This window comes from Malaclemys terrapin, chromosome 4 (assembly GCF_027887155.1).
Source record: "Malaclemys terrapin pileata isolate rMalTer1 chromosome 4, rMalTer1.hap1, whole genome shotgun sequence".
Lineage (NCBI taxonomy): Eukaryota > Metazoa > Chordata > Testudines > Emydidae > Malaclemys > Malaclemys terrapin.
The window spans coordinates 18,929,699-18,949,531 of record NC_071508.1 but is presented as its reverse complement, the minus strand read 5'-3'; the positions used below and the strand labels follow the sequence as shown (position 1 = coordinate 18,949,531).

General features: G+C 45.0%; 2 protein-coding genes across 3 annotated transcripts in view; one reads left to right on the top strand and one right to left on the bottom strand.

Moving 5' to 3' along the window:
• Positions 1-12,172, top strand: part of BLTP3A (bridge-like lipid transfer protein family member 3A) — a 62,895-nt gene extending 50,723 nt beyond the window's left edge. The window contains exons 16-21 of the mRNA XM_054025447.1: positions 1,221-1,375; positions 1,481-1,631; positions 4,030-4,295; positions 5,257-5,365; positions 5,913-6,028; positions 7,924-12,172. Of these exons, the coding sequence (XP_053881422.1) occupies positions 1,221-1,375; positions 1,481-1,631; positions 4,030-4,295; positions 5,257-5,365; positions 5,913-6,028; positions 7,924-8,049 (923 nt within the window). The 3' untranslated portion in view covers positions 8,050-12,172. The remainder of the gene's footprint in view (positions 1-1,220; positions 1,376-1,480; positions 1,632-4,029; positions 4,296-5,256; positions 5,366-5,912; positions 6,029-7,923) is intronic.
• Positions 12,173-12,545: 373 nt separating this feature from the next.
• Positions 12,546-17,414, bottom strand: TAF11 (TATA-box binding protein associated factor 11). 2 transcript variants are annotated; one of them, XM_054025456.1, is made up of 5 exons: positions 17,177-17,414; positions 15,549-15,700; positions 14,982-15,069; positions 14,604-14,700; positions 12,546-13,446 (listed from the first exon to the last, which is right to left on the bottom strand). In XM_054025456.1, the coding sequence occupies exons 1-5, from the start codon at positions 17,381-17,383 to the stop codon at positions 13,316-13,318; spliced, it is 675 nt and encodes a 224-aa protein (XP_053881431.1). In that variant the 5' UTR covers positions 17,384-17,414; the 3' UTR covers positions 12,546-13,315. The 2 variants fall into 2 exon arrangements, with proteins under 2 accessions (XP_053881431.1, XP_053881432.1); XM_054025457.1 differs by having other exon boundaries at positions 15,549-15,697; positions 17,177-17,411.
• Positions 17,415-19,833: the final 2,419 nt, after the last annotated feature.

Here is a 19,833-nt window from a genome sequence, read left to right as displayed (position 1 = left end):
CAACTGTGTTTTCAAATCAGTCGCCATCTCACAAACCCGATTAGCAACAGTGTTTCTGCTGAGGCTTACATTTGCAAACACTCGCGTTTTATCTGGACAAAGGACGTCGCACACTTTCATCATACAATTCTTTACGAATTCCCCCTCGGTAAACGGCCGTCCTGATTTGGCGATCTCTTCGGCCACAATGAAACTTGCTTTCACAGCAGCTTCACTTTGTGATTTTGCTTTGGTGAAAAACGTCTGCTGGGATGTCAAATTCTTCTTCAACTCCTCTACCTTTTGTAGCTTCTGTCCTGCGCTCAGGTTTTTGAATTTGTTCTCATGTTTCGTCTCGTAGTGCCGTCTTAGGTTATACTCCTTCATTACAGCGATATTACTCCCGCAAAGGAGACACACTGGTTTACTTGCAATTTCAGTAAACATATACTCATTCTCCCACCGGCTTTGAAAGCCTCGGTTTTCAGAATCAATTTTTCTCTTGGCCATTGTTGGGGTCTAGCTTTGATTTGAGATTAGCGTTGTATACATCAACAGACCGCGAACTTGAACCGCGGCTTGCCGTTGGCGGCAATTGCACTGCATCATGGGATTTGTAGTGTGTGTTATTGGGGCGTCATATCACAGGGCCATTAAAAACAGATATATAAAACGATTTCGCGGGCCGGATATAATTGTATGGCGGGCCGGATGTGGCCCGCGGGCCTTGAGTTTGACACATGTGCTCTACAACAATGGGAGTGCCAACTTTGAGACTGACTGCAAGAGGCAGTCCCTGGGCAGCTGGTCTGTGACTGTACATATCACTACTGGGAAGAATCAGAATGACTATGAATCTCTGGACCTGCAGAACACAATGTTCAGAACCCACTTCTTTAGCCTACCATTCCCCCAAATAAATACACTTAAATATAACAAAAATACACAGCCCTCCTGGGTTTCAGAAGGGGATGTGGTGGAGAGATGGACAGAAGCCTTTTGTATTCATGTTAGAGTTCTAAGGCACTTGGATATTACAGTGATTAGTGGTATAGAAGTACATAGGTAGGTGGAATATTTGTAAAGGTGCTGTAGAAGGGCAAAGTGTGGTGTTGGGGATTACAGTAAGTGTGTCATTTGAGCTTTCTATCTTTAAATTAAATCAATCCAAGGTGCTTTTGATGGTTTTCAGGAAGGTGGCAAAGTGGAACTGTATCTGAGTATTCATAATCTGTTTTCAGAGCATAGTCTGGATTCCCTCACCCCGGGACAACTTCTTCAGGACCTTCATGATGCAGGCAGCAGAGCAAGCCCAATGGTAGAAGATGAGGATAGAGGGACGCCTGACATGAACAGCTCAGCTTCTCAGAGTGGAGAAGACCCTAGCCTTCAGCTGGTCAGATTTCTTTCCTCCGTCTCCCTGAAGTCTTTCTTTAAAGGAACCTTTCAAAGGGGGAAATGTAGCTATTTTGACAAGTGGTACTGTGACTTGCCGTTTCAGGTCTCTGTTCTGGTGCTGAAAATGAATGAGGTGAACTGCGGGATAGAGGCAAAAGGCGATGATCTGTCGCTTGCTGTACAAGTTATGGAGGTTACTCTAGAGCAGTTGGGCAATATTGGAATGTGGCAGTATCTACAAAGCAGCTGTGTGGGTAAGATGCTGACCTTTGGACCTGTTGGCTTTGAAACCAGAGCATCAGGCACTGGTTGTTATTAGGGAGCCACGAACTGTAAATATTGTTTTCAGTGTTCATGTGCAGTAACAATGTCTGTGAAATGTTAAAGATATTGAGAGTCTCTGTCTCAGTGGTTCAAATCCAGTGTCCAAAAGTTGTTTTCATGGCTGTTTTGGTGTCTCTCAATCCAATCTCAGTTCCCAGTGGACAGGTGGCCACATCATTCTTCCTCCACCACAATTGATTACACTTGTTATGTGCAAACAGAATAAAGTCTAAATCAGTGATAGATTCTTGTGCTTTAAAAGAGCCAATTCCACAATGTTGAGAACAATTATAAGACAAATCAGTTGGGAGAACGCGTTTAAACAGAAATATGGGAAGTCTTTAAGAACATTTCACTAAATGCTACAAAAGCCACAATTCCACTCTCAGGGGTGGCTACACTGGTTGAAAAAACAACCTGGTTTAGAGGAGAAATGAAAGCAGCTATAAAATATATTGGGGGGGACGTATATATGAGTAGAAAGCAGAAGCTAGGAACTGTAGAAAATTGATAAGGGAAGAAAAATGACACACGAAGAAATCTATGGCTAGCAGAACTGAGGACAATAAGGACTTTTTCAAGTAGGAAATAGAAATTGTTAGGAATAGAAAGAATCCTAACAATGCTATTGGTCCATTCCTATATGGAAAAATTGTCAATAATAATGCATAAACGGAAAAAAATATTCAATAAATTTATGTCCTATAGTTGGGGAAAAGACAGATGATATAGTTACACCAGATGATGATGAAATACTGTCCATTCCACCAGTAACTAAGGAGACTATTTAAACAGCAGCTATTAAAGCTAGACATTTTAAAATCAGGAGGTTCAAATAACTTGCATCCAAGAGTTTTAAAAGAACTGGCAGTGGAACTCACTGGACTGCAGTTTTGATTTTTTTAAATAAGTCTTGAAACATTGGAGAAGTTTCAGAGAACTAAAAGAAAGCTAATGTGCCAATATTTAAAAAGAGTAAACAGGCTGACCTGGGTAATTATAGGTCAGCCATTGCTCCTGGGCAAAATAATGGAGTGGATAATAAAGGGCTTGATGAAGAAAGAATTAAAGTAGAGTAATATAATTAATGCCAGTCAATATGGCTTTATGGAAAATAGAACTTGTCAAACTAACCTGGTATCTTTTTTTAATGGGATTACAAGTTTGGTTGATAATGATAATAGCGTTGATGTACTATACTTGGACTTTTGCATGGCATTTAACTTGGTACAAATTCAGACTTAAATAAAGTGCAAATTTTTAACAGTGAGTGTAATTAACCATTGGAACAATTTAGCAAGGGTTGTGGTGGATTCTCCATCACTTGCAAGTTTTAAATCAAGATGAGGTGTTTTTCTAAAAGACACGCTCTAGTTCAAACAGGAATCGATGCAGGGTCCTATGGCCTATGTTATGCAGGTCAGACTAGATGATCACAGTGGTCCCTTCCAGCTTTATAACACTAGTGGGGCCCCTTGTTGGTAGCCTCAGCCAAGAAACTAAGGATTGAATGGGCCTTGGAGACTGAACTTCTCCATCATGCCTAAAGGTGGCTCCGTCTAGGTCAGATAGTGACCTCCTGGGCTAAAAGTTCTCTGGAGTAGGGACTTTGTCTCCACAGTGCCTACCGCAATGGGGACCCGGTTCCTAGATGCTACAGTAATGTGTATAATTAATAATGCTTACAGAAGCTATGTGGGGAAGCTTGCACTGCTGCTCCTCACGCTGTTATCTGTGCTGTGGATCAACAGACATCTTCAGACTACACTGCGTTTAATCTGAGGTGTTTCACCAGCACTGAGTTCAAGCTTAGAAATCTTTCAAAGAAAGAAAGAGTAGCAATTACTGTGCTAGTGATACTCCTTGATAGCGATACACCCTTTTGTCACTAGGGGGCATAATAAAATTACAAAATTACATAGCATTCAATTTGAATGCAAAAGCCTCCTGTCTTATACAAAAGGTCCCTAATTGGGGATGGAGTTTTGCTCAATATATGTAAGATTCTAGGTGCTGTGGAGTAAAGCTAAGTCCTCAAGAACACTGAAACCGTCTGGAGCTGACATAGCGGAGGGGCAAGTTTGGAGGCTCATGTGACTGCCACTGAGGGGGCCAATTGTGTTGATGGATTCTGTGATGTGGACACTTGTCTGTTTGAAAATTGGACTCAAACTCATTTCACATGGGACAGAGGGGGCGGTACTGAACACCAATCAGGACTCCTGAGCAATGAAAGGCTTTATAGGCTGTATGTCTACTAAAGGCCTATAGCCTACGGCCGATACCATCCAGTCCCCCCACCCCTATGATTTTCTTCTGTGCCTCTAGGGGATCCAAGTGTAGAGAAGCGCTTAACCACAGAAGCGGATCAGACTCAGCCAGAAGTGTGCTTACGTCTTGAAATAGGACCGAGCGCCATTGTTCACTCACCTCTGGCTATCCAGAATGGGTTCCTTCACATCCTGATCCACAGCTATAGTGCAGAGCTCCTGATGTCCTCCCTCACCAACCTCGGACCTTTCCTCGAGGACGAAGTGGTACCTGAGGTGATTCCCATGAAGATAGAAATTGTGGATGCCAAGATTACACTGAAGGTGTGTTTGTGTGTGCATTGGCAGGGAAAAGGGGGTATCCAGGGCTCAGCTGTGGGTAAGGTTCTGTCAGGGAAAGAGAACTGTGGCTGTCTGGAGAGGTGCCATTTCCTTAATAAAGTGTGCAGAATGGGTTCTCTACCCTTTCCTCTGCCTCTTAAAAACAACCTTAATGGTGAACAGGTAGCTCCTTGGAATCGTAGTGTAATGGTTTGACCATGGGGAATGTGAATGGGAGTCTGAAACTCCTGGGTTCTCTTCCCAGTTTCGCCAGTGACGTGCTTTGCAGTGACAGGAAACTCGCTCAATCCCTTTGTGCCGCTCTTCTCATCTGCATCTGTAAAATGGGGACAATGATTCTGACCCTTTTTTGTGAAGCCCTTAGAGATCTACAGATGGAAAGAGTTGCATAGAGCTGGGTGGTGGTAGTATTATTGCCACTTACTCAGTGAGAGAGGGCATCTGGTGCAGAGAGATGTCTGATAACCCACCTGTAACCAGCCATGTGTCTTTGTCATACTCCGTACGACCATTACATGCCCCTTCCTTTGGTCTGTATCTCCTCACACAAGCATGGGCTAAGCTTACTGTGAAGCAGCAGGGTCATCTGCAGATTATTAAGGGCCAATATTGATGAAAGTTTGAATCTGGGACATGCAAGATAGTAACTATGAGATGTGGCCTTCAGGGGGTTTGTGGTGAGAGACTGATCCGGGTCGTCTTCAGGGATGTGACTGAATTCCCTTTTGCCACCCGGGGAGGGTTTTTTGCAAAGATAACTAAGGCTTACATGCAGCCCTTGTGCAAAGCCATTCTCTTCTGTTTAATGGTCAGCCCTGGATGGGATCTGGAAATGTCAGAAGCAGTAACATGGCTACTGTGAGGACTTGAGAGGAAATCCTTTGCTGCATTGCCCTATTTCAGAGTTGTACATGGCAGCTGATAATTTTTGTTTGTTTTGCAGGATGACAGCCCTCGGGTGTACCCTACCTCTCCTGGCACCATTCCCATAACCTTGGCGGTGGATCATATTGTTGTGAAGCGCAGCGATGATGGAGTGTTCTCTGTAATAGGTCAGTAAAATAGAGAAGCCTTGATCCCCCTTCCTTCACCACCATTACTGGAGACTAGAACACCCTGCAGTGATTCCTGCTGGTAGAGACTGGAACTGAAATCTGCCTCTGCTGTGGGAGGCTAGAGCTGTAGTATCTGATCAGCGTCCATTGTTCCCTTATTCACTGCAACCACTTCTGCTGGAACAGGCTAAGAATATTATGTCCCCTATATAAGCACCCGTCTCCTACAATACTCTGATAGTCTCATATGCATCCATTGCTACTGGTATAGCTTCTTGCTTGTTCACAAACTTTTGCTTGAGATTATAAATTAGAAGCTCAAGGCAGCATTGGTGTAATCGTTAAAATGGGACTGGAGGTTTCTTTGGTTCTGGTTGTCATTGTCACTGACTTGTGAAGCCCCAGCAAGTGGCTTCTTTTTGTGTTTCGGTATGGGCATTTTTAAAATGGGGATAATACTCATGTCTGTACAGCACTTTGAGACACTTTTATGAAAAGTACTTCATGGTATAATGCACATATTAGTATTTGTGTTCCTTTCCAGCTGCACAAAAGGAGAGACTATCTTTACAGAAAAAGCCTGAGCAAGGTCTGAAGGAAAAGAAGGTCCCAGTAAAGAGACTCTTGGCAATCCCAACAGGAGCAGTACATGAACTACAGGTAAGCCATTTCTGCATGTTTCCTTCCAGATAAATAGGCAATAGCTGGTGTCTCAGACAGCTGGCTGCAGACGAGAAAACACAGGGTTGGGAAATGTAAGGCCTGTACATGCATGTCTCTTTCCTTATCTAGGGTGTTTATAGACAGGAAGCACTAGTGTTCTCTTGTGAGAGCAGTCAGGATTCAGTTCCCATACCACCTTTCACACTCAACCTGGAATCAAGAGCAATGCCTGCATCACCCTGCAGCAAACTCTCCCAATCACTTTCACGAACATTGTTTTCTGAGGGGATCCATCTTTCAGCCACCTGTCCAATCCCTGAATGGAAGATGTTCTTTCAGATGTGGGAACTTTTAGAAAATAGGTCATAAGCAACCACAGAATGAGTCCTATAGACATGAGAATTTCCTGGTAACATGGAGCCTTCTGCTTAATTCACTCACTGTTTAATTTGATCTAAACATCTGGAACCCAAATAATTTTGTACTGCAAACAAGCAAAAACAACCTCCACTTTTTATTGCCCTTCCTTTACACAGGCATTACTAGATAATCTGATCATTGGCTATTGAAAAATGTGCTGAGGGAAGCACTGTGGTCTAGTGGATGAAGGGCTGAATTGGGATTCAGGAGACCTGGCTCTGCCATTGGCCTGCTGGGTGACCTTGGGCAAGTCACTTCTCCACTCTGTGCCTCTATTTTCCTTCCCACTCTTTGTCTCATCTATTTAGATCGTAATCTGTTCGGGGCAGGGACTGTCTCTGAGTGTGTGTGTGTGTGTGGCACCTAGCACAATGGATTAGTGATCACAACTGGAACCCCTAGGTGCTACAGTAATACAATAATAGTAGTTAATTTCCTGATCCTACTGAAGTCAGTGGGAGCAGGATTGAGGCCTAAATTCTGAATGAAAGAATAACACAGTTCAAGGAAGACCCATAAATAAACATGATTGTCCAGAACATTGTTGACATTAGCCTTGCCTTATGCTGTAAAGCTGTGCGAGGGATTCTGAGGGCTATATGTATAACAAGACCAATAGGTAGCTTCAGACAAGGACAGGGGCGGCTCTATCTATTTTGCCGCCCCAAGCACGGCTTTTGGCAGCACTCCTGCGGGAGGTCCGGTGGTAACGCGGATTCGGCGGCATGCCTGCGGGAGGTACCACGGTCCCGCGCCTTCGGCGTACCCGCTGCAGAATTGCCGCCGAAACCGCGGGACCGGCGGACCTCCTGCAGGCATGCCACCAAAGGCAGCCTGACTGCTGCCCTCACGGCAACCGGCAGGCCGCCCCCCACGGCTTCCCGCCCCAGGCATGCACTTGCTGCGCTGGTGCCTGGAGCCACCCCTGGTCAAGGAGGTAGAAACGGATGTGATTGAATTAAGGAGAAGTTCCTGGTGTCCTTACACAAGGAGTCCTGTTAACTTTAGTATGCCTGCTTATGAGGATAAGGATAATTCACATAAGTAAGGGTGCAGAATGGAGCCCAATATTTGTCCCTCTGCCTTCCCTGCAAGTATAGTTGTGTGACAACAGAGTTGTTGTGAAGGAAAATCCCCTCCTGCTGCAAGTCTGTTCTCGTGTCTAGAAGTGGGGTAGGAATCCATGGAGACCTGTGGCCATTAGACTGCCACTGATGGCTGTGCAGGCTGAATATAATAGTGGCTATGAAAGGTATTCTAGGAAACAGTTGGAAGTGCATCTGTCAGCAGGTACTCATGCAAGAAAGCCAAATGGAATCAGTATGTCAGTAGGCTTTGTTTGCTCTCTAGCTGCAGGTCATCTCCAAGCTCCTGGTTTCATATTCCAATTGACATTACTGCGAGAAATCATCAGTCTGGTCTGGTTTGCATTTTACCTTTTTGAAAATCTTCTCTCTCCTTGTCTTTTATAGCTAAAGGAAGCCCCTGCATTGCAGAAGGAGCTGCACGCCATGAAAATAGCCTTAGCAGAAGCCAATCTGGACATAACGCGCCTTCTGCAGGAAATTAGGAAATACGATCCCCTCTTCCAGCTTTGACAGCAGAGGCCCAAGGCTGCAGCTGCCCAGGAGGAGCAGAGATCACCACCAGCACCCAGGCGGCTAGTTGGTTACATTGCTGCTGAGAGGCCAACCTCAGCAGCGAGGAATCGCCTTGGGGAATGGAAACCTAATTGCAAGATCAACTCTAAGTGGGGTAGAAAAGGAGGAGGCCCTGGCTGGGTGAAGGGAAATGAGCAACAAGGAGCCATCTGGTTCTGGTTTTGCAGCCATGTCCCTCTGTCGTGGCAGTACAGTGCTACACTCTATATCACTGACCCACTGCAGTGCTTAGTCTGCAAACAGAAAATGCAGAACATTAGTCAAGAGCCAGGCACCCCTGTCTAGTCATCTGACAATGGTGTTGCTGCTTTCACACCACCATTGCATCTGCTTCCTTGTTCATCTTGCTTTACAGGGGTGGGTGTCTGTACTTCCTTTACTATCTTCCTGGGTGTTCTTGCCCAAACACTCACCAAAGAGCACAGGCAAAAGCCATAATGGCAACTTGCCCAGTTGAGGCATAGTCAAACATGGCAGAAGTTTATTTTGCAGTGAGTGCATACGATGTGGAGTAAGATGGGATGGAAATGCTGGGGTGATTGGCTGTGAGAGGTATGGAAATAACTTCTCCCCATAGGGGAGAGGGAACATGACTTGCAGATGCCCCCCCCCTGCAACCTGTCTAGTGTAGTACATTGTAGAAAAGGGGACTAGAAGAGACCCAACAATTTGCAGGTCCAGGACAAAACGAAGCCGTGGGGGTACTAGATTTAGGAAGGCACCCTGCTCACACCTGCTGTCCCTGAACCCCACCTCTCACACTGTGTCCATATACTCTGGCCATTGTCTTTAGCCTTGTGTGAAGGCTGCCACTTTGAAAACTGACTCTCGCTCATTAGCTGAAACCACAGTGGCTGAGTTCAGCTGTGTTCTCCATGCTGAAGTGGGAGAAATTCAGCCTCTCCTAACGAAAGATTATTTAACCTTTTCTTGAACTGACCACTGAGGAATCAGGCTGAGTGCAGAGTGTATAGGCCAAGGGGTAGGAGAGGGGGAAGGCCTGTAATCTCCCTTTGTGAAGTGTACTGCACTCAGACATATCTGCCAGAGATTCACAGACTGATGTGGGAGGAAAAGCCTTGACAGCAACAACTACACGAATTCCAACCTAGCCATGTATTTTGAGCCAGAGAAGAATCAAGAGTGATGGTGTATGTTTCATCAGGGTGCTGACACTCAGACCTTTCCTTAGTGGCTTCTGGTTACCTTGGCTGCTCTCTGCTAGTTATCTGAAGGCAATGAAAACAGCAGCTGGGTAATGTTCACTCTTGGAAGATGCTGACTCAGTGCTCACCTTCTCCAAGGTGCTTCTGTGATGAAGGTGAAGTGGCCAAAGTCAGTGTGTGACTTTCTTTGTTTAAAATTAAATAGCTTTTACAGGTAAGAAAACCTAGTAGAAGGTGAAGTGGGAGTTCATGAAAAGAAGTCATTGATGAAAATGCCCTTTATAATGTTGTAGGAAGCAAATGCTCTTCTAAAGGCCGATAAGTTCGCTATTTCTTCATTTTACTTGGCTGAGCTAGTGCACAATCTTGGCACTGGGTGAGGAAGCAACTACACGTGTGCCCTCCTTAACTAACGAGGGAATAAACAGAACATGCTAGAATCCAGCAGAGAGAGAGAGAGAATCCACCCGTGATGGAAGAGTAAGATGCACAGTTTAATACAGAACCATGCAAGTGTCAGAATGAAGACTGCCCACCCACCACACTTTATTGCATTCTGAGTCTCTCTTGGATTTTAATGCATTTCAAACTTTTTATGGATTGGATTTCTCCAGAAGTATTTTATATTTGTATTAACGCATGATTTGTAATGCACACAATACTTTTTCTAGTGCCTCTAGAACAAACAGATGATCCCCACTCATCTTGATGAATTAAGGTCTGGGGCGTGATCAGAAGGAAAAAATGACTTGTAATATAACTTTTTTCCTCCTGCATAATTGTTCCTTTGCCTAATCCTGGATCTATCAGGTGTTTCTCTTTAGTAGGGAACTTGTAGTCTAAGCCCTTCAGCTCTAGGGAGGAAGGGTGCATGTTTTTATGTGCTCATTTGATGGGACAGATTTGGAGAGGGTACTGAACAATGGCTTGGAAAGAGCCAACCATGAATTCCCTTCAGATGTCACTCAAGTCAGGGTATGGAAGAAAGAAGAGGAGATGGGAGGATGCCAGAACCCAACACACAGAACTGTCATTCTTGGGATAATTTTAAATTCAAAATCTTTTGACTACATTAGGCAGAAGATGGAACTGAATGGCACGCTGTTGTCTTTGACCAGTTCCACTGAAGAGACAGTAGCCTGGGGCAAAGACAGCACTGACTTACTGCTGTAAGATGGAGGACTGTATCTCTGCCATCTGCTTGTCTGTCAAGCTCCAACTGACCAATGCCTAAAAACAGGTATGGCAACAGCAGCAGGAGCCTGACCTTCACTGTGTGCACCAGGAGTCAGCAATTAGAAATTATTTTGCTTCTGAAGGGAAATTTGTTTTAAACAAACAACCTGATCTGAGCATTAGCCTGAGGCAAACATAGGGTGGCGGAACTCCAGAAGGCTTTGCAGTTGTGGTACAGTCTCTTTCCTCCTCTAATTCAGCTGAGGTGGCTACTGTGTATTATATCTTGTTTGGCTGCTGCAGTTTTCATATATTCATTTCTGTCCCTGGAAGAGGGGGGATAGTCCACTATCTCTCTATGCTAAAATATTCCTGCTTTTCCTCAAAAGCATCTTTTCTGTCCCATGCCTCCTCAGAACAGCTCTTGTGATAGGCAGTAATGCACATATAACCTATGTTGAAAAATCCTCTAATGTAGCAGCCCTTCTTCGATCCTATGGGCAGAGAATCTGTTACCAAGAGAATGCACTTTAACTTTTAGCAGTTGTGTGGGGGTAGATTAACTGAGTATTTCCTCACCACCTTCACCTTGTGCATGCACAGAATAATTTTAAAATAAAGAAAAGGGGGTTGTAGAAATGCAAGAATTCTCTCCTGTTGTGAGGATCACCCTGTTGCTAAGTTAAACAGTTTTCTCATAAGACAGGCACTAACGTTGCAGTGCATCCATTTATATATACCCAGACTTGCTGTGAAACTAATGTACAGCAGATAATTGTAGGTGTAAAAGACATCTAATGTTGTAAAACGTGTGTGTGTGTGTAAAGTCCAAGCTTTTGTTTCAAAGGTGAAGTTGGTCACTTTCATATAAATGGAGGTTAACATTCTTTAGTCCAACTTATGTGATTATATGCACACTCCATCTCTTCTTGTTGAGGTAAGGGTACTCCTGCAAGTGCTATTGGGAGGGAGGGGATGCTAATCCCACTGCTTTACTTGCATTGTGCTTGAAAATCACTTTTTTCCTTTGTTTTAAAGATGTCCTGCTGTGTCTTTTTAGCAGTTTGTGAAAGAAGTGATGGGGAAGGCTTTGCACAGCCTGGCTATCTAACGGCAGTGGCTCAAGCTACTTCCCTTTCTCTTCCGTCACTGCAGCCCAAACAGAGCTGGAACTTAGTTTCCCACAGTGTGACCACAGGAGCTGGGATCAGTCACTATCGAGCTAGGTTCAGGAAAAAAACTGGGTGTTTTTCTTTATTTGTATTTCAGTACAATACAGGGACCCTCCTTTTCAGAGCCTCATTGGGCTCCATATTGTATAAAAGCTTCCTCACTGTTGAGGACTGAAGGGAGCAGCTGCAACAGGGGGGAAAATAGTGAGGTTGATTAAAATATTACTTTGTTTTAAGTGTTATGGGAAGGTTGATTTTTGAAGACTTTATTGTTTTATGTTCTATTAAATGAGCTCACTTAATCCTCTGTGTAACTGCAGTATTAGATTAGGAATGAGTGTGGGCTGCAGTAGCTCTTGTTAGTTTGAGGGTACCACTTCTCTCTGCTTATAAACAGGGATACTGGGTACAGGCAGAGTACTGTGTACAAGTCTGACTTGAATTCAAGAGCGAGTCAGTATTGGAATCTTATGTTGCCCTATTACATTTCCATGAGTGCATTTTTTTGGTTCTGTGAACCACCTTAAAAAGAAAAACTAAACTTAACCTCCACTGTGTCAAATGTCTACTTTCTCTGAGGCTGGTTTTCTTGAGTCCTGAGTAAGTGCAGAATGTGGCTGAACAGCACACAGGAAAAATGACAGGCTAAAGGTTGTAGGAGGGTGGGCGACTGTCACCAAGCAGTATAAGATACCACTAATAGGGTATTGTTTCTGCAATCCCTTACCCACTTATGGACTACAGTGCCTGCACATATCCAGAGGCAGATGCTACAGCCCCCTCAGTGTTCATTAAGGATTAACAGATAGCATTTCCCCCTGTTTAAGTCATACAATCAGCTACCACAACATGCAGTGATGTTTCATCTGTCCCATCAATGAGAATGGAAGGGACTACTCCAATCCAGCTCACAAGCCAATTAACTGAATAGCAAGTTTAATGAGTGTTCATTGCATCAAATCCCCCTTTCTATACAGATTATAGATATACCTGTTATAGCAGTAGCCATCACTACCACCACATCATCCTCTCTTTAAGTAAAAAGCCTATTGCACCAAAGACTTTTATCCTTTTTCTGTTGAAGTGTTTAGGTGTGTGTCATATAGCCACAGCTGTAAGTCTGATGGCCCTAACAACATTTCCAAGTCAGTTATTGCCCCCCTCTACCACCAGCACCTTTTACGGTAAGTTGCTTAGGAAGTGTTTAAAGAGAGAACCAAACTTAAGCAGTCACTTGATGAGGTTTGTTTAGCGCATGTTGAAATAAGGACTCCTATGCACATGATACAGTATAGAGGCCTTTCCTTCCAAGAGTTTAGTACTAAAATACAAACTTAAGTGAACAAGGCTGCTGTCTCTACTGCTGTTTCAAAGTTATTCTAAACTTTAGCCACAACAGTAAGTTTTCATATTTATCTATCACAAATCTTGCAGAAGTTGTATACGGAAGCATTTCATAGTCTGAGAAACTGGCCACATGCACTCAGTTCAGCTTTGTTTTAAGAAACTTCTGTATTCGGTTATTTTGGTACTGGCTCATTAGTTAATACTGCAGACAGTAGAAGTGCAGGAGGTTTAGAAGCTTTCTGTTTAAGCAGCTCTGAAGTGATGTGGTTTATAGCTGGTAGTCTATTCTCTTCCAGCTTCTCCACGCTCTCTTGCTTCTTAAACTGCCCTCTAGTTTTCATTTCAATGGAAGGTGATTTTTTTATACTTTGAATTGGGAATCTGTCCCCGTGACTTCAGCCGCCGGACTGCCTCACGCATGTGTTTGGGCTGAAGAGGTGGTAGTTCTCCCCACTTCTCACACACATCCAATGCTAAACAAACCAAAAAACAAACAGTGAATGTTATCTGTCAAGACTGTTCAGAGTTAAGCAGGTGTCTCAAAGAGGCTTTCAGATAGTAAAAGCTAATATTTCAGCTTGAACTAACCAGCTTCTACTATTCATAAACAGTCATCAACTTTAACTCCACCAAAAGAGCTAGAATTCCTTGCAGTGTCTGCAATGCACACTTAGGAGCATTTTACCAGTATGTAAGAATCAGAGTGAAACTGACTAATCTGGATCTCATTGTCCCAGCTGAGTGAAGCAGAATATAAAAACACTAACTGGTAAAATAACATTTTATTGAACAGCTGAGATTACTTCAATTAATTTCTTAAAACAAGTTGTTGGATGACAATGCCCCTTTTTACTGCAACTTGTTAAAATAGTTAGGGGTTAGTTAATTTGAGGAGCACAGGTATTAGGGACCAATACACTAGAGCCAGGAGATAAGCATATATGGTAGAGATGGAAAGGACCTATTGGATCACTGCATCCATCCCAATCCAATTGCCACAGACAGGCTCATCTCAAATAAAGATACCAGATTACTTCTGTCATGTGAGAGAATTTGGATAAAAGCAATCTGTAGAAACAGCCACAAGCAGGGTTCATCATTCTAGCGAAATACCACCTGTAAAGGTCAAGTGTTTTAATAACAAGCCTGTACAGAATGGATGGCTTGAACCAACAGACTACTGTCTCCCTTTCAAATGTACTGTAAACATTTCCAAACAGCTCCTTAAGTAGCTCACCCTTCAATGTAGTGTTTCATATAGTGATCTCAGCTCATCAATTAATGGAGACCAAGCCTCAGAAGAATGGATTTATGCTAGTTAAATATCACCTCCCTTGGGTTGAATTCCTTCCTGATAGCAGAATCAGGGTTCGTGAGGCATCTATTTTTGCCCCTGAAGACATCCAGTTCATAATAGGAAGACTGCTGTAAAAACTATCTTAATTTCTTTGAGTTGTCTAGATGCTGTGACAAAGGTCTAAGTTATTAGTTACCTTGAAACAACCATGTCCTCTCCCTTCAAAAGCTTTTCTCTTTCCTTTAATAATCTTTAAACAATATACTTTTAGAATATTTCTCTCCCCCTCTACTGCGCACCCACACACACTTAAAATATTCCTCTTGCACTCACCTTCTTCTACCACCTCCCCAGCGAAGACTTTGGAAATCCCAGACATGGCAATAACCACATTCTGAGACACAGAAGTCCCAGTAATGGACTGGACCAGCTTGAGAGAAAAGAGGATATAATTAAGTGAAAAATTTCCCTGCAGCTGAAGACTTGGGTTTTTTTGTTTTGAACATTTAGACTAAGCATGAGAAATGCTGAGCAGCACCTACTGAAGTCTACATGAGTGGAGGTTGCTCAATACCTCTTCTGTCATTGAAAATCTGTGCACTCAAATTGATCTAAAACTACAATGATGCTCTATGCACTTATTTTTATACATACCAAGCTGTCTTTCACCTCATATGTTCCTCTCTGCAAATACTCAGTCCACAATCTTACCCGTTTAATAGCAGCCTTGGGGAAAGCAGACCGGCGGTACATCTCATAGCGGTTCAGCTGCTCTTCAGAAAAGGAAGAAACCAATATTCTGGAGGAAGGAAGAAACATCAGTTATGACAGAAGACAGACTTTCTTCACCTTAAAAAGCATTCCCCAAATCCATGTAGGGTCTGTTTCTACAGTGCACCACTTTAGAAGAAATATTTTATTAGGCATAAGGAAGACAGCATTGAAAGGAGAGGGTAGGTTGTGCCCTACTTAGCTAACGCACAGGTTTGGGTGCAAAGTAGTATTAACTGTTCTGGTTTACAAACTGGGACTCAGATCTTCCTTTATGAAGGCAAAGATCAGAGAAAACCAGTTACAAAATAGTTTCCAGTATTAGGCTTAATAAGTAATGACAGTGCATATTACATGCTATAGTACTTTTTATTTTCAGCAGCAAGCTCTGTGCAGTGAATTGGGAAAGCTAAATTCAGTCTGACGAGGAGCAAGTTGTCATAAAATAATTAGAGTCTGGTGACCAAACTTGGCGTCACATGGATTAGAAATTTAAGGTGTACTCACTGCATTTTCTGAATCTCATCTTCATCTACTTTCTGCTTTTTCTCTTTCTTCTCTTTTATCTCTATTTTTATCTTCTTAGCTGCAGAAGTCTGCAATGTAGAATCCTCAGTTTCTGTTGACACTAATTCCAAGCCTTCTTGACTGTTCACCTGCTGCAAGAAATTACCATCATTTTGGTGAGGTCTCTGTTATTCAGTTCCAAACCAGAGCTTTCGGTACTCGGTGGTTAGTCTGTGTACAGTCCTACTAAGCATCCACAGAGCACTATGATAAATATACAACCAACAGAATCCAGATTTTAATCTACAAGCATATTTTGGCTGCTATTGCTTTGTTACAACAGCAAGTGAACATAAACACAAATCAGAGGACTGTGTGGCTGACAGTTTTAGCTTGGCTCTGAATTTCCAGGCTTTCCTAATGCTCAGTTACTTTATTACACCCTTCCATTCCGGACCACCTCTGCTCACCCATACGGGGTGTGAGAGAGAGATTAAATGGGCTGCCCACCCACATAATGCTAGCAGCATCATAGTAATGTCACCAGCTGTGCAAAAAAAATCACGATTGGAAGGCACCCACAGCAGCTGGCTGCACTTTGGAGCAGAACCCCTGGGACACAGCAGAGGCTGGAGGAAAATTTCCAGGGGTGGTGGGGGGAATAACTAGGGCCCTACAAAATTCATACGCTTTTAAAAAATCATAAATGTCATGATTTCAGCTATTTAAATAAGTTTCAGTGTTGTAATTGTAGGGGTCCTGCCCCAAAAAGGAGTTGGGAGGGGATCACAAGGTTATTGTAGGGGGGGTTGTGGTATTGCTTAGTTCTGTGCTGCCTTCAGAACTAGGGAGCCAGGAGCAGAGTTGCCGCCAGCAGCAGCACAGAAGTAAAGATGGCACGGTATGGCATTGCCACTGTTACTTCCGTGCTGCTGCCTGCAGAGCTGGGCCCTCAGTCAGCAGCCACCACTCTCTCACTGCCCAGCTCTGAAGGCAGCAGCGCACAAGTAAGGGTGGAATGGTATGATATTGCCACCCTTACTTCTGTGCTACTGTTGGTGGGACGGGCGATGTCTTCAGAGCTGGACGCCCAGCCAACAGCCACCACTCTGCAGCCACCCAGCTCTGAAGACAGTGCAGAAGGGTGGCAATACTGTGACCTCCCCCCTCTACAATGGGGGGAGTGTGACAACACCCCCACAACCCCTTTCTGGGTCAGGACCAATGTCCCCTCTAATTTTTTTACATCCCTGTGCAGAGTGAATATTGTTATGTGCACTAATATGGAGGTGATGTGTGGCAGGGAGAGAACTCAGGGCTGGGTCAGAGTGTTGGGATGCGGGGGGGGGGGGGGGTGAGGGCTTTGGGGTGGGACCAGGGATGAGAGATTTGGGGTGCAGGGTTGTGGCAGGGAGAGAGGACGCCCCCCAGCCCTCTCTCACCACAGCAGCCCAGTGCTGGGGGAGAGGCATGCTTTTCAGGGCTGTGAATTTGGTAGGGCCTTAGAAATAACCAAGGTAGCCAGTGCCGTAATCCCACCCCTCCCCCACTCCACTTGCCATCCAGCCTGTGCGCCTCTCTCTGCCCCCCCCCGCCCCTTTTCCCCGTCCCCTTCCTCCAGCCCGCACCTCTGCCGCCTGGCAGTCCGCTTTGGGCTCGCTGCCCCCACCGGGCTCGGCCGCCTCTCCCTCGGTCTTCTCTGCCGCTGCCGGCGGTTCCTCGGAGGCCGTGGGGGCAGCCCCAAGCCCCGGGGGCGATGAGGCAGCCGGAAAAGTCTCCTGGGTAGAGCCCGAGTCCCCGCTCTCCTCGCGACTGGGCTCCCCGGCTTCCTCCATCGCCGCCGGAGAGACGGCGCGCTCTGATGATGTCATCACGCCGGCGGCTCCGCGGAGGGGCCGCATCTACTCCGCCCCTTCCGAGAGATTTCTGTCTCCATGGCAACGCAACAGCCCTCGGGAGACGGGGTCTGTGGGAGGGGGCAGGGGGAGTTGGACTGGAGTATTGTAGATAGGGAGGTGTTGGGATGGGGGTTGGAGTAGTGGGGTTGGGAGTGGTAGAGGAGGGGAGGGAGTTTTGGGGGTAAGGTATTGGGATGGGGAGGGGAGGGCAGGGCATGGGGGTTGGAGTGGGGCATGTTGGGAGAGGTGTGGGGGAGGGAGAGCAAGGGGGTTGGGACAGATAGGGGAAGGGAGGGAGTATTGGGGAGTAGGGAGGGCATGGGGGTTGAAGTATGGGGGTTGGGACAGGTAGGAGGAGGGGAGGAGTATTGGGGAGTAGGGAGGGCATGGGGGTTGAAGTATGGGGGTTGGGACAGGTAGGAGGAGGGGAGGAGTATTGGGGAGTAGGGAGGGCATGGGGGTTGAAGTATGGGGGTTGGGACAGGTAAGAGGAGGGGAGGAGTATTGGGGAGTAGGGAGGGCATGGGGGTTGAAGTATGGGGGTTGGGACAGGTAGGAGGAGGGGAGGAGTATTGGGGAGTAGGGAGGGCATGGGGGTTTGAGTATGTGGGTTGGGACAGGTAGGAGGAGGGGAGGAGTATTGGGGAGTAGGGAGGGCATGGGGGTTTGAGTATGTGGGTTGGGACAGGTAGGAGGAGGGGAGGAGTATTGGGGAGTAGGGAGGGCATGGGGGTTGAAGTATGGGGGTTGGGACAGGTAGGAGGAGAGGAGGAGTATTGGGGAGTAGGGAGGGCATGGGGGTTGAAGTATGGGGGTTGGGACAGGTAGGAGGAGGGGAGGAGTATTGGGGGTAGGGAGGGCATGAGGTGGAGTAGGGAATATTGGCGTTAGAGAGAAGATGGGGGGCAGTGAGGTGAGTGACTCAAGCACCCTCTGTTTCTAGGCACAATGGAGTAGAGGATTATCACAGGGCTTTATAATCCTTAATACAAATTTACAAATAAAACATTTCTCATTAAGGCAATATAATGAGTTTTCTGCTGACTTTGTTTCTTTGTTGAAGGAAGCCAGGCGGGATGGCAAAATCCCAGTCAGCAATTTTCTGTATTGTTTCTAATTGGCCATCCCACTAAACTGCTGTGATCATTAGGATAATGGTTAGGCCAGGAGATGGGGGAATCAGGACTCCTGAGTTGTTTCCAGCTCTGCTTCTGGTCAGTATGTGACTTTTGAGGTCACTGAACTTCTTTGTGCCTCAGTTTGCCCTCTGTAAAATGGGTAATATTTACATTCTTCACAGGGCTGTGGTGAGGATTAATTCATGTTTGAGAAGGGCTTTGAGATCCTTGATTGAAAGGTGCTAAATGTGTGACATTTTATTATTTTTTGGGCCACAGCAGCTTAGATATTACATCATTCTCCTATGGTACATCCCCCCCACACACACACACACTGTCTCTCTCTCTCCCTTTTCTGTATAGCCCTCATTTCAGAGACCACCCCTCTCTTCTGTATGCCAGAAGGAGAACTAGGATGATGTAAACGATGAAATCCTGACTGAAACTCTTATTCTGGTATCTCTGCGCTATAAGAATGGAGCGCGCTTGGCACACAGATCCAGGAATGAGGCCTTTCGCATACAAGAGTTCTGCAGCCACTGCTCCTCACCCCAAAGCTGCATTACAATGCAATCCCACCACTCAGTGTTGATTCTCAGGCCCAGAAGTGGCACTCCACTGTCTGCAACTGCTTCAGGAACGCCACCAAGCACTTTTAATTGTTTTTTGCTATGTCCCTCAGCAATCTGTCCTCAAAGAAATCCTCATGTCCCTGGTTGTTGTGGTACTTCCTGAGGGTCTGCAAATACAGGAGAATCATGCATCCTGTATTTGCAACTTTCATGAGAATAGTGCAGAGCTTTATGGGCTCCATGCTTCTGTCAGAGATGGCAAACACCAAAATGTTCCACACAGGTTTGTGGCATATTTTAAAAAAAGATGTGAAAATTATGGTCTATAGATAGCATTATGGGATGGAGAAAATTGCATGCTGGGAATCTGACCCCTGGATTCCAGAGATAATCTGGTGGGACTGATTGGAGTCATTGCAGCTTGTTAACCCCTCCTGGCCAGTGTGAGGTTCATATAACCCATCACACCATCTTTCCCTAGTATATTTTTAAACAGTGTTTTCTTTATGGATTAATATTCACTAATAATCATAACACAACTGATAGACTCCCCTTTTGTAAAACAGGAAAGAGTTAACACTCTCAAGAAAGAAGCCTTGATTTTTACTTGGTAAACAGATACCTGACATTTGTCAGCATAATGACACTCACATGGGGAAAGCTTCTGACTGAACCAGACATTCAAGTAGGTAGTGTG